This window comes from Oncorhynchus mykiss, chromosome 25 (genome assembly GCF_013265735.2).
Source record: "Oncorhynchus mykiss isolate Arlee chromosome 25, USDA_OmykA_1.1, whole genome shotgun sequence".
Classification (NCBI taxonomy): Eukaryota; Metazoa; Chordata; class Actinopteri; order Salmoniformes; family Salmonidae; genus Oncorhynchus; species Oncorhynchus mykiss.
The window spans coordinates 26145572-26160149 of NC_048589.1; the positions used below are offsets into that span (position 1 = coordinate 26145572).

The 14578-nt window shown below is 48.5% G+C and overlaps 1 protein-coding gene across 4 annotated transcripts in view; it reads right to left on the minus strand.

Annotated features, from left to right (window-relative positions):
• The window catches only part of LOC110505709 (homeobox protein Meis2), a 128379-nt gene that overhangs the window by 39281 nt on the left and 74520 nt on the right, over positions 1-14578 (minus strand). For all 4 annotated transcript variants that reach the window (XM_036962752.1, XM_036962750.1, XM_036962753.1 and 1 more), the window contains exon 9: positions 8693-8769. In XM_036962752.1, coding sequence (XP_036818647.1) covers positions 8693-8769 — 77 coding nt within the window. The remainder of the gene's footprint in view (positions 1-8692; positions 8770-14578) is intronic.

A 14578-nucleotide genomic window follows, 5' to 3' on the forward strand; every position in this document is an offset into this window, starting at 1 on the left:
GGGTAGTGTATTCTGGTGGTATTGGTAGTGGAGGTAAGGTGGAAGGGTAGTGTATTCTGGTGGTGTTGGTAGTGGAGGTAAGGTAGGGGTAGTGTATTCTGGTGGTATTGGTAGTGGAGGCAAGGTGGGGGGGTAGTGTATTCTGGTGGTATTGGTAGTGGAGGCAAGGTGGGGGGGTAGTGTATTCTAGTGGTATTGGTAGTAGAGGTAAGGTGGGGGGTAGTGTACTCGGGTGGTATTGGTAGTGAAGGTAAGGTGGGGGGGTAGTGTATTCTGGTGGTATTGGTAGTGGAGGTAAGGTGGAAGGGTAGTGTATTCTGGTGGTGTTGGTAGTGGAGGTAAGGTGGGGTGTAGTGTACTCTGGTGGTATTGGTAGTAGAGGTAAGGTGTCGGGGTAGTGTATTCTGGTGGTAGTGGTAGTGGAGGTAAGGTAGGGGAGTAGTGTATTCTGGTGGTATTGATAGTGGAGGTAAGTTGGGGTGTAGTGTATTCTGGTGGTATTGGTAGTGGAGGTAAGGTGGGGGGGTAGTGTATTCTGGTGGTATTGGTAGTGAAGGTAAGGTAGGGGGGGTAGTGTATTCTGGTGGTATTGGTAGTAGAAGTAAGGTAGGGGGGGTAGTGTATTCTGGTGGTATTGGTAGTGGAGGTAAGGTGGGGGGTAGTGTATTCTGGTGGTATTGGTAGTGGAGGTAAGGTGGGGGGGGGGTAGTGTATTCTGGTGGTATTGGTAGTAGATGTAAGGTGGGGGGGTAGTGTACTCTGGTGGTATTGGTAGTGGAGGTAAGGTGGGGGGGTAGTGTATTCTGGTGGTATTGGTAGTGGAGGCAAGGTGGGGGGTAGTGTATGATCTGGTGGTATTGGTAGTGTAGGTAAGGTGGGGGGGGTAGTGTATTCTGGTGGTATTGGTAGTAGAGGTAAGGTGGGGGGTAGTGTACTCTGGTGGTATTGGTAGTGAAGGTAAGGTGGAAGGGTAGTGTATTCTGGTGGTGTTGGTAGTGGAGGTAAGGTGGGGGGTAGTGTATGATCTGGTGGTATTGGTAGTGTAGGTAAGGTGGGGGGGGGGGGTAGTGTATTCTGGTGGTATTGGTAGTAGAGGTAAGGTGGGGGGTAGTGTACTCTGGTGGTATTGGTAGTGAAGGTAAGGTGGAAGGGTAGTGTATTCTGGTGGTGTTGGTAGTGGAGGTAAGGTGGGGGGTAGTGTATTCTGGTGGTATTGGTAGTAGAGGTAAGGTGGGGGGTAGTGTATTCTGGTGGTATTGGTAGTAGAGGTAAGGTGGAAGGGTAGTGTATTCTGGTGGTATTGGTAGTGGAGGTAAGGTGGGGGGGGGTAGTGTATTCTGGTGGTATTGGTAGTGGAGGTAAGGTGGGGGGGGGGGTAGTGTATTCTGGTGGTATTGGTAGTAGAGGTAAGGTGGAAGGGTAGTGTATTCTGGTGGTATTGGTAGTAGAGGTAAGGTAGGGGGGGTAGTGTATTCTGGTGGTATTGGTAGTAGAGGTAAGGTGGGGGGTAGTGTATTCTGGTGGTATTGGTAGTAGAGGTAAGGTGGGGGGGTAGTGTACTCTGGTGGTATTGGTAGTAGAGGTAAGGTAGGGGTAGTGTATTCTGGTGGTATTGGTAGTGGAGGTAAGATGGGGGGGTAGTGTATGATCTGGTGGTATTGTAGGTGAAGGTAAGGTAGGGGGGGGTAGTGTATTCTGGTGGTATTGGTAGTGGAGGTAAGGTGGGGGGGTAGTGTATTCTGGTGGTATTGGTAGTAGAGGTAAGGTGGAAGGGTAGTGTATTCTGGTGGTATTGGTAGTGGAGGTAAGGTGGGGGGGTAGTGTATTCTGGTGGTATTGGTAGTGGAGGTAAGGTGGGGGGGGGTAGTGTATTCTGGTGGTATTGGTAGTGGAGGTAAGGTGGGGGGGGTAGTGTATTCTGGTGGTATTGGAAGTGGAGGTAAGGTGGGGGGTAGTGTATTCTGGTGGTATTGGTAGTGGAGGTAAGGTGGGGGGGGTAGTGTATTCTGGTGGTATTGGTAGTGAAGGTAAGGTAGGGGGGGTAGTGTATTCTGGTGGTATTGGTAGTGGAGGTAAGGTGGGGGGTAGTGTATTCTGGTGGTATTGGTAGTGACGGTAAGGTAGGGGGGGGGTAGTGTATTCTGGTGGTATTGGTAGTAGATGTAAGGTAGGGGGGTAGTGTACTCTGGTGGTATTGGTAGTAGATGTAAGGTGGGGGGGTAGTGTACTCTGGTGGTATTGGTAGTGGAGGTAAGGTGTGGGGGTAGTGTATTCTGGTGGTATTGGTAGTGGAGGCAAGGTGGGGGGGTAGTGTATTCTGGTGGTATTGGTAGTGGAGGTAAGGTGGGGGGTAGTGTATGATCTGGTGGTATTGGTAGTGGAGGTAAGGTGGGGGGGGTAGTGTATTCTGGTGGTATTGGTAGTAGAGGTAAGGTTGGGGGTAGTGTACTCTGGTGGTATTGGTAGTGAAGCTAAGGTGGGGGGGTAGTGTATTCTGGTGGTATTGGTAGTGGAGGTAAGGTGGAAGGGTAGTGTATTCTGGTGGTGTTGGTAGTGGAGGTAAGGTGGGGGGTAGTGTATTCTGGTGGTATTGGTAGTAGAGGTAAGGTGGGGGGTATTGTATTCTGGTGGTATTGGTAGTAGAGGTAAGGTGGGGGGTAGTGTATTCTGGTGGTATTGGTAGTAGAGGTAAGGTGGAAGGGTAGTGTATTCTGGTGGTATTGGTAGTGGAGGTAAGGTGGGGGGGTAGTGTATTCTGGTGGTATTGGTAGTGGAGGTAAGGTGGGGGGGGGTAGTGTATTCTGGTGGTATTGGTAGTGGAGGTAAGGTGGGGGGGTAGTGTATTCTGGTGGTATTGGTAGTAGAGGTAAGGTAGGGGGGGTAGTGTATTCTGGTGGTATTGGTAGTAGAGGTAAGGTGGGGGGTAGTGTATTCTGGTGGTATTGGTAGTAGAGGTAAGGTAGGGGTAGTGTATTCTGGTGGTATTGGTAGTGGAGGTAAGGTGTGGGGGTAGTGTATTCTGGTGGTATTGGTAGTAGAGGTAAGGTGGGGGGTAGTGTATTCTGGTGGTATTGGTAGTGGAGGTAAGGTGTGGGGGTAGTGTACTCTGGTGGTATTGGTAGTGAAGGTAAGGTGGGGGGGTAGTGTATTCTGGTGGTATTGGTAGTGGAGGTAAGGTGGAAGGGTAGTGTATTCTGGTGGTGTTGGTAGTGGAGGTAAGGTGGAAGGGTAGTGTATTCTGGTGGTATTGGTAGTGGAGGTAAGGTGGGGGGGTAGTGTATTCTGGTGGTATTGGTAGTGGAGGTAAGGTGGGGGGGTAGTGTATTCTGGTGGTATTGGTAGTGGAGGTAAGGTGGGGGGGTAGTGTATTCTGGTGGTATTGGTAGTAGAGGTAAGGTGGAAGGGTAGTGTATTCTGGTGGTATTGGTAGTAGAGGTAAGGTGGGGGTAGTGTATTCTGGTGGTATTGGTAGTAGAGGTAAGGTGGGGGGTAGTGTATTCTGGTGGTATTGGTAGTAGAGGTAAGGTGGGGGGTAGTGTATTCTGGTGGTATTGGTAGTGGAGGTAAGAGGGGGGTAGTGTATTCTGGTGGTATTGGTAGTGGAGGTAAGGTAGGGGTAGTGTATTCTGGTGGTATTGGTAGTAAAGGTAAGGTGGGGGGTAGTGTATTCTGGTGGTATTGATAGTGGAGGTAAGGTGGAGGGGTAGTGTATTCTGGTGGTATTGGTAGTAGAGGTAAGGTGGGGGGTAGTGTATTCTGGTGGTATTGGAAGTGGAGGTAAGGTGGGGGGTAGTGTATTCTGGTGGTATTGGTAGTGGAGGTAAGGTAGGGGGGGGTAGTGTATTCTGGTGGTATTGGTAGTAGAGGTAAGGTAGGGGGGGTAGTGTATTCTGGTGGTATTGGTAGTGGAGGTAAGGTGGGGGGTAGTGTATTCTGGTGGTATTGGTAGTGGAGGTAAGGTGGGGGGTAGTGTATTCTGGTTGTATTGGTAGTGACGGTAAGGTAGGGGGGGGGGTAGTGTATTCTGGTGGTATTGGTAGTAGATGTAAGGTAGGGGGGTAGTGTACTCTGGTGGTATTGGTAGTAGATGTAAGGTGGGGGGGTAGTGTACTCTGGTGGTATTGGTAGTGGAGGTAAGGTGTGGGGGTAGTGTATTCTGGTGGTGTTGGTAGTGGAGGCAAGGTGGGGGGGTAGTGTATTCTGGTGGTATTGGTTGTGGAGGTAAGGTGGGGGGGGGTAGTGTATTCTGGTGGTATTGGTAGTGGAGGTAAGGTGGAAGGGTAGTGTATTCTGGTGGTGTTGGTAGTGGAGGTAAGGTAGGGGTAGTGTATTCTGGTGGTATTGGTAGTGGAGGCAAGGTGGGGGGGTAGTGTATTCTGGTGGTATTGGTAGTGGAGGCAAGGTGGGGGGGTAGTGTATTCTAGTGGTATTGGTAGTAGAGGTAAGGTGGGGGGTAGTGTACTCGGGTGGTATTGGTAGTGAAGGTAAGGTGGGGGGGTAGTGTATTCTGGTGGTATTGGTAGTGGAGGTAAGGTGGAAGGGTAGTGTATTCTGGTGGTGTTGGTAGTGGAGGTAAGGTGGGGTGTAGTGTACTCTGGTGGTATTGGTAGTAGAGGTAAGGTGTCGGGGTAGTGTATTCTGGTGGTAGTGGTAGTGGAGGTAAGGTAGGGGAGTAGTGTATTCTGGTGGTATTGATAGTGGAGGTAAGTTGGGGTGTAGTGTATTCTGGTGGTATTGGTAGTGGAGGTAAGGTGGGGGGGTAGTGTATTCTGGTGGTATTGGTAGTGAAGGTAAGGTAGGGGGGGTAGTGTATTCTGGTGGTATTGGTAGTAGAAGTAAGGTAGGGGGGGTAGTGTATTCTGGTGGTATTGGTAGTGGAGGTAAGGTGGGGGGTAGTGTATTCTGGTGGTATTGGTAGTGGAGGTAAGGTGGGGGGGGGGTAGTGTATTCTGGTGGTATTGGTAGTAGATGTAAGGTGGGGGGGTAGTGTACTCTGGTGGTATTGGTAGTGGAGGTAAGGTGGGGGGGTAGTGTATTCTGGTGGTATTGGTAGTGGAGGCAAGGTGGGGGGTAGTGTATGATCTGGTGGTATTGGTAGTGTAGGTAAGGTGGGGGGGGTAGTGTATTCTGGTGGTATTGGTAGTAGAGGTAAGGTGGGGGGTAGTGTACTCTGGTGGTATTGGTAGTGAAGGTAAGGTGGAAGGGTAGTGTATTCTGGTGGTGTTGGTAGTGGAGGTAAGGTGGGGGGTAGTGTATGATCTGGTGGTATTGGTAGTGTAGGTAAGGTGGGGGGGGGGGGTAGTGTATTCTGGTGGTATTGGTAGTAGAGGTAAGGTGGGGGGTAGTGTACTCTGGTGGTATTGGTAGTGAAGGTAAGGTGGAAGGGTAGTGTATTCTGGTGGTGTTGGTAGTGGAGGTAAGGTGGGGGGTAGTGTATTCTGGTGGTATTGGTAGTAGAGGTAAGGTGGGGGGTAGTGTATTCTGGTGGTATTGGTAGTAGAGGTAAGGTGGAAGGGTAGTGTATTCTGGTGGTATTGGTAGTGGAGGTAAGGTGGGGGGGGGTAGTGTATTCTGGTGGTATTGGTAGTGGAGGTAAGGTGGGGGGGGGGGTAGTGTATTCTGGTGGTATTGGTAGTAGAGGTAAGGTGGAAGGGTAGTGTATTCTGGTGGTATTGGTAGTAGAGGTAAGGTAGGGGGGGTAGTGTATTCTGGTGGTATTGGTAGTAGAGGTAAGGTGGGGGGTAGTGTATTCTGGTGGTATTGGTAGTAGAGGTAAGGTGGGGGGGTAGTGTACTCTGGTGGTATTGGTAGTAGAGGTAAGGTAGGGGTAGTGTATTCTGGTGGTATTGGTAGTGGAGGTAAGATGGGGGGGTAGTGTATGATCTGGTGGTATTGTAGGTGAAGGTAAGGTAGGGGGGGGTAGTGTATTCTGGTGGTATTGGTAGTGGAGGTAAGGTGGGGGGGTAGTGTATTCTGGTGGTATTGGTAGTAGAGGTAAGGTGGAAGGGTAGTGTATTCTGGTGGTATTGGTAGTGGAGGTAAGGTGGGGGGGTAGTGTATTCTGGTGGTATTGGTAGTGGAGGTAAGGTGGGGGGGGTAGTGTATTCTGGTGGTATTGGTAGTGGAGGTAAGGTGGGGGGGGTAGTGTATTCTGGTGGTATTGGAAGTGGAGGTAAGGTGGGGGGTAGTGTATTCTGGTGGTATTGGTAGTGGAGGTAAGGTGGGGGGGGTAGTGTATTCTGGTGGTATTGGTAGTGAAGGTAAGGTAGGGGGGGTAGTGTATTCTGGTGGTATTGGTAGTGGAGGTAAGGTGGGGGGTAGTGTATTCTGGTGGTATTGGTAGTGACGGTAAGGTAGGGGGGGGGTAGTGTATTCTGGTGGTATTGGTAGTAGATGTAAGGTAGGGGGGTAGTGTACTCTGGTGGTATTGGTAGTAGATGTAAGGTGGGGGGGTAGTGTACTCTGGTGGTATTGGTAGTGGAGGTAAGGTGTGGGGGTAGTGTATTCTGGTGGTATTGGTAGTGGAGGCAAGGTGGGGGGGTAGTGTATTCTGGTGGTATTGGTAGTGGAGGTAAGGTGGGGGGTAGTGTATGATCTGGTGGTATTGGTAGTGGAGGTAAGGTGGGGGGGGTAGTGTATTCTGGTGGTATTGGTAGTAGAGGTAAGGTTGGGGGTAGTGTACTCTGGTGGTATTGGTAGTGAAGCTAAGGTGGGGGGGTAGTGTATTCTGGTGGTATTGGTAGTGGAGGTAAGGTGGAAGGGTAGTGTATTCTGGTGGTGTTGGTAGTGGAGGTAAGGTGGGGGGTAGTGTATTCTGGTGGTATTGGTAGTAGAGGTAAGGTGGGGGGTATTGTATTCTGGTGGTATTGGTAGTAGAGGTAAGGTGGGGGGTAGTGTATTCTGGTGGTATTGGTAGTAGAGGTAAGGTGGAAGGGTAGTGTATTCTGGTGGTATTGGTAGTGGAGGTAAGGTGGGGGGGTAGTGTATTCTGGTGGTATTGGTAGTGGAGGTAAGGTGGGGGGGGGTAGTGTATTCTGGTGGTATTGGTAGTGGAGGTAAGGTGGGGGGGTAGTGTATTCTGGTGGTATTGGTAGTAGAGGTAAGGTAGGGGGGGTAGTGTATTCTGGTGGTATTGGTAGTAGAGGTAAGGTGGGGGGTAGTGTATTCTGGTGGTATTGGTAGTAGAGGTAAGGTAGGGGTAGTGTATTCTGGTGGTATTGGTAGTGGAGGTAAGGTGTGGGGGTAGTGTATTCTGGTGGTATTGGTAGTAGAGGTAAGGTGGGGGGTAGTGTATTCTGGTGGTATTGGTAGTGGAGGTAAGGTGTGGGGGTAGTGTACTCTGGTGGTATTGGTAGTGAAGGTAAGGTGGGGGGGTAGTGTATTCTGGTGGTATTGGTAGTGGAGGTAAGGTGGAAGGGTAGTGTATTCTGGTGGTGTTGGTAGTGGAGGTAAGGTGGAAGGGTAGTGTATTCTGGTGGTATTGGTAGTGGAGGTAAGGTGGGGGGGTAGTGTATTCTGGTGGTATTGGTAGTGGAGGTAAGGTGGGGGGGTAGTGTATTCTGGTGGTATTGGTAGTGGAGGTAAGGTGGGGGGGTAGTGTATTCTGGTGGTATTGGTAGTAGAGGTAAGGTGGAAGGGTAGTGTATTCTGGTGGTATTGGTAGTAGAGGTAAGGTGGGGGTAGTGTATTCTGGTGGTATTGGTAGTAGAGGTAAGGTGGGGGGTAGTGTATTCTGGTGGTATTGGTAGTAGAGGTAAGGTGGGGGGTAGTGTATTCTGGTGGTATTGGTAGTAGAGGTAAGGTGGGGGGTAGTGTATTCTGGTGGTATTGGTAGTAGAGGTAAGGTGGGGGGTAGTGTATTCTGGTGGTATTGGTAGTGGAGGTAAGGTGTGGGGGTAGTGTATTCTGGTGGTATTGGTAGTGGAGGTAAGGTGGGGGGTAGTGTATTCTGGTGGTATTGGTAGTAGAGGTAAGGTGGGGGGTAGTGTATTCTGGTGGTATTGGTAGTAGAGGTAAGGTGGGGGGTAGTGTATTCTGGTGGTATTGGTAGTGGAGGTAAGGTGGGGGGTAGTGTATTCTGGTGGTATTGGTAGTAGAGGTAAGGTGGGGGGTAGTGTATTCTGGTGGTATTGGTAGTGGAGGTAAGGTGGGGGGTAGTGTATTCTGGTGGTATTGGTAGTGGAGGTAAGGTGGGGGGTAGTGTATTCTGGTGGTATTGGTAGTAGAGGTAAGGTGGGGGGTAGTGTATTCTGGTGGTATTGGTAGTGGAGGTAAGGTTGGGGGTAGTGTATTCTGGTGGTATTGGTAGTAGAGGTAAGGTGGGGGGTAGTGTATGATCTCTCCTTTTTGCTTTAACCATATCAAAGTGAATATATGTATATCAAACAGCAGAGACCGGTGACTTAATGCTAAACACCTTGTAGATAAAGCCGTAACATCCTGATAGCTCGCATTCAGGGATGCCACAGAGGTAGTTTGTGTGTGTGTGTTTGTGTGTGTGTGTGTGTGTGTCTGTATCTGTCTGTGTGTGAGTATGTGTGTGTTAGGAGGGGGGAGTGTACATAAACGGTTTTCACACTTTAGGAGTCTTAGCCGTCTTGGCTGCCGAGTGGGAAGAGGGAGGAAAAGGCTTTTGAAAATGAAAGGCAGAGCGATGCTGGTGGCAGAGATAGGATATGAAGACTTGACTCACCAGTTGTTTACTTGTAAGATGGTGAGGCCTGTGTCTTGGGCTAGCTGCTTTTTCTGTTCTTCAGAAGGGTACGGGTGCTACAAGAGAAAGACAGAGAGATAGACGAGATGGGTTTTCTTTGTACAACGAGATGAACATAAATATTCATGTAGCACATAACACAGAAAAAGAGAGAGAGATGTTGGATGTTGTATCTCCCAGTCATTATTATGTACAGGTGCATTACATTCTGTGTGTTCTGGTATAACATGTATTGTTTAGGTGAATACTATACATTCCCATGAGCTACACCCAACCTGCCCCTCCCTATGTATAGACATTACATACAAAGCACACGTAAACACCCATATATGAACACACACACACTAACTGCACAAATCAGTGCAAACTTGTGAAGAGTTGGCCAAACAAGTTTGTCAAAACTGACGACTGTGATAACCCTTCCCCATCCCCTCCCACACACACACACTGACAAGACACAAACACACACACACACACACACACACACACACACACACACACACACACACACACACACACACACACACACACACACACACACACACACACACACACACACACACACACACACAGCCTCTCTCCCCTCAATCTCCAGTGTTTTAGAGTGCCTTTTGTAATACAATATAACAGAATGAGTGGGTGAAGATCTTACTATATTCATTTCTTCCCTGAATGTCTGAAGGAAAAATATGCTACTGGGATGTCTGTTTCACAGAGAGCAGTTGAAAGCAGCACCTGAGAGCAACAGAACAGGGTGCTAGGAAATGTCTCTTCTCTCTTGCCAACACTTCTACCTGCAAATGTAATTCTCAGAGTGGAGCTGCAATGATACTATCTGTGTTAGTTTCAATATAGCAAATATGAGATTATATAAATGGCAGACCTTGGGCCTGTTGTGTCTGTCTCCCTGCTCTCGCTACAACAGTGATCGCTGGTGACAGATGTCTTTAAGGGACAGATTAGGCTATGCGTTTCATTCAGCCGCTCCGCACACATGAAACACACACACACATACATGTATGCATGGCATGCATGCACACACGACACACACAGGGGTGTAAAAGGAGACACCTTAATCCGACTCATTTTTGGGATGGATTGAAAATCCATCGACACCCGCTTTACCCTCTCCCACCCCTCCTCCCTTTCCCACCCCTCCTCCCTCTCCCACCCCTCCTCTCTCCTCCCTTTCTTACCCCTCCTCCCTTTCACACCCCTCCTCCCTCTACCACCCCTCCTCCCTCTCCCACCCCTCCTCCCTCTACCACCCCTCCTCCCTCTACCACCCCTCCTCCCTCCTCCCTTTCCCGCCCCTCCTCCCTCTCCCACCCCTCCTCCCTTCTCCCTCTCCCACCCCTCCTCCCTTCTCCCTCTCCCACCCTTCCTCCCTTTCTCTCTCCCACCCCTCCTCCCTCTCCCACCCCTCCTCCCTCTCCCTCTCCCACCCTCCTCCCTTCTCCCTCTTCCCTCTCCCACCCTTCCTTCCTCTCACTCTCCCACCCTTCCTCCCTTTCTCAACCTCCTCCATCCCCCTCTCCCACTCCTCCTCCCTCTCCCACCCCTCCTCCCTCTCCCACCCCTCCCCCTCTCCCACCCCTCCCACCCCTCCTCCCTCTCCCACCCCTCCTCCCTCTCCCTCTCCCACCCTCCTCCCTTCTCCCTCTTCCCTCTCCCACCCTTCCTTCCTCTCACTCTCCCACCCTTCCTCCCTTTCTCAACCTCCTCCATCCCCCTCTCCCACTCCTCCTCCCTCTCCCACCCCTCCTCCCTCTCCCACCCCTCCCCCTCTCCCACCCCTCCTCCCTCTCCCACCCCTCCTCCCTCTCCCACCCTTCCTCCCCTCCCTCTCCCTCTCCCTCTCCCACCCCTCCTCATCTCCTCTCCCACCCACCCCTCCCTCCCTCTCCCACCCCTCCTCCCTCTCCCACCCCTCCTCCCTCTCCCACCCTTCCTCCCTCTCCCTCTCCCACCCCCTCCCTTCCTCCTGTCCTCTCCCACCCCTCCTCCCTCTCCCACCCTCCTCCCTCCTCCTCTCCCATCCCTCCTACCTCTCCCTCTCCCACCCCTCCTCCCTCTCCCACCCCTCCTCCCTCTCCCACAACAACCTTTACTTTGTTTCTTCCACCAGACCGGTTCAGGAAATGAATATGACAGCAACTTCTAGTCAGTTTGACCCTATACTTTTCAATATAACATTACTTCAAAATGGAATTGTTGCTCAATAACCATTTCCTAATTTACAGCTACAACAATATACACAATATAATAGATATTGTTCTATCCTCTCAGTAGAACAAACACTAGAACATTTCTTCAGGTAACATTGTCTGTCTCAATTTGCCCATTGGAATTAAGTGAAAGAAGAAAAAACATTTGAGGATTGTGCTCAATAACAAACAGGGCTGGGATTGGACAAATAATGAACCCAGGCTGCAAGGAGGATTCATCTACTTGTGTATGCAGTCCCTTTTAATATGCTAAAATCATTAACAAAGAAAGATGATAATGCTTACATAGAAATACATTGTTTGATTGCCAGGTGCTGACATTACCTTGGCTGAGTCAGTCAGGGATTTTTTTCTCTCTGTGTGTGTGTGTGTGTGTGTGTGTGTGTGTGTGTGTGTGTGTGTGAGTGTGTGTGTGTGTGTGTCTCCACCTTTATGTTTGTTTTTTTCCCTTTCATCCCTGCACAACAGCATGTAATAAGAGTAGGGACCTTTCCTCCCTCTCCCTCCACTCTCAGTTTGCCTGGCTTTTTCACATTAGCAATGACCTCGGCCACACACACACACACACACACACACACACACACACACACACACACACACACTAATGGGGAGCGGCAGTGAGGAGAGCAGACAGGGCCAGATTGGAAATGGGAGTGGGTCATTTACATTGTATTAAGGTTTCCTCAGCCTCTTGGGCTCAGACCCCTTCATCAATCGCCCCACTGTCAGCCGGGCGATAAATACAGCGGGCCGTGTCACACCGTGGCCAGCAGAACCACATAATAAATGGTTTGAACAAACAAGAAAGATGCCTCATCAAGGAGAGTGGGGATGTTAAAGCCCATTGCTGCAAAAAGCTCTGAGTAAGGAGATTTACTCTGACCACATAGACACACCACTAAAAAGTCCTATTCCTCCACCAGACTCACATACACTATACTCACACACACACACACACACACACACACACACACACACACTGTGTCTTACAGTTTACAGCCACCCCCTATTCATTCTTCCAGATCCCCTCCTCCTCCCTCTCTCTTGTTCCCTACTGTTTTTATGACTGAGAGACTGCAGGCCACCCACACGTTAACGTTGTGGCAGCTTTCCTTTAAGCATGGGGGCTCTGAAAATCGCGGCCACACAAAATGGAGAGTCTAGGAGGTATTAAAGGCTGGGGTGTAGAGCAATGCTGTGTACAAACAACCCAGAGAACTAGGCCATCATCGTAGGCTAGCTGTTACATGGCCACAGCAGCCATGAAATTTGAGAAAGGGTATGTAGCCTTCTGAGCAACCTCATCACGTTAATTGCCTCCGCAAAAAATCTCCGACAGTAAATCACCAATGTCAAAGAAAAAATATGAAAACCCGAGAAAGATATCCTCTGAGTGAGAGACAAATGTGTTAAGTCGAAAATAATAAATCATTCAGTGTTTTTGATTGGTGATTGGTTTTCTCTTTCCTAAGATGTCCGCCCACCGTCAGAAGTGTGTGTGTGACATGATTTCTTAATGGATGGAACACAAACCAAACCCAAAGAGATCAAAGAGGTTATTGAAAATCTCCCTCAGCTAGCTTTGAATGGAATCAATAGAGCGAGTTACAAACACCAAAACCAATATCCTGAAAATGTAAACCGCACCATCCAGTCTATAAATAATTAGGCCTAGAAATGAGCGCTGCATTTTATTTCCCAATACAGCGTGGGGCCGGCCTCCTGCAATGGAAACAGCTCTGTTAATTACGCAGAAGCACGTTAATGGCACAAGCATGCACTACACCACCATGCTCCTTTAATGTCTACTATCTGACCCACAGATACACCCTGCAGTACACACACACACATACAAACAAACACACACATACAAACAATTCACACTAGTGATGGAGGTGGATCGTGTTCTGCCAGACTGAGATCTTGTGCGTGTGTGTGTGTCGGCTCTGTTGGCCAGATTACAGGGTGTGAAGCTCTCTGTGCTCTCTGATAGTGCTGAATGTAATGGCCCCTGCGGTTGCTGCACATTACCAGCTGAGCTAGGCTTCCATCATCGCTGTCACTCCTCCTGCAGACCCACCCATTGAAATCTACTGGATGTATTTGCTATGTATCAAATGTATATACAGTACAGTGTTAATCCCCACAACACACTGCCCCCTATACATCCCCAGCCATTACCCTGTCCTCTCACCCGCACCCCTTCACCCAAATCCCTTCACTCTGAGCCTACTGCAGACCCTAGCTGATGGATGACATCATCAGCGGCAGGGCCAGTGTGACATGGTGACATCACTAGTGTGAATTGTTTGTATTTTGTGTGTTTGTATGTGTGTGTGTGTACTGCAGGGTGTACCAGGCCACAGAGTCGCGGTGTCCTGCAAACCCATTCCATGCTAATGAATCCCTCCCATGAAATCACAGCCCATTGGCTGTTTACCCCTGATGCCATGGCAACACACCACCAACCATTTGTTTGTTTCTCTGCATTGTGTTGATTGGTGTGATTTTGTCCCATCCTTGTCACTATAGGCTTATTAAAACAATATATCTTTCCAATCTTTATTTCAACAATATTTAATAACAACGCCACTTAGCAAACTGACGTGATAACTGTCTAAGTGTCAAATATTTTTGACAGTATTGCTTATTGTGTTGATAGGGTTTGGTGGGACCATATTGAAATCATGTGTGTGTGGATCTTCTATAGTGCTCTATGCAGCAATGTATTATTCAAATGTAGGATTTCATATATTTTCCAAATTGATTGCAATCTTATTTGTGTTTTAATCAAAGTGACAATAATAATATTCACGGTCTAAATAAAGATGATAAAATAAAGCCATGACATTTTAATATGCATTCTGCATAGAGTTGGAGTAAGATTACCACATTTTAAATATAAATATGCCATTATTAATATTATGACAGATATGACTTTTATGACAAATGACAATGAGATTGAATAGACGGGAGGCATTCCATATACACTGAGTGTACAAAACATTAAGAACACCTGTTCTTTCCATGACATAGACTGACCAGGTGAAAGTCATGATCCCTTATCGATGTCACTTGTTAAAGTGGCAATGTGTAGCTTTTTGGGCGTCCCAACCAAATTCACATAGAAATTAGAGTTATAGATCTATCATTCTACTTGAAAGCATGTGTAATTCAATATTAGGAAGGTGTTCCTAATGTTTGGTATACTGAGTGTAGATCTGATAGATATGGCATACATATATCCAATTTGACAATTTGAAGTTACCACTCATAGTTTGATTACTATGCACCGGAGCAAGTTTTATTTTGTGATGGGAATGCATTTCATCAGGAAAGCCATTTCCTTGAATTGTTGAATTTAGTTCATCAGCCTGGAGTCTTACAAAGTCAAATGGACTGACAATTGACAATATAATAATTGTTACATTCTAGCTATTTCATTATAGTCCATTTTTACTTTTAAGACTGAAATGTAGGTCTATATTTTGTAAAACCTTGCTTGTTGTTGAAACTCAAAGAAACGTTTTTTGGCGGCTGTGTACTTCTTTCCTCTCCTCCGCTCTTCCTGTGTCTGTGTGTCTTTGTGTGGGGGATTTTAGGTGGGTGGAGGGGGTTGGGGGGGGGGGTTAGTGTT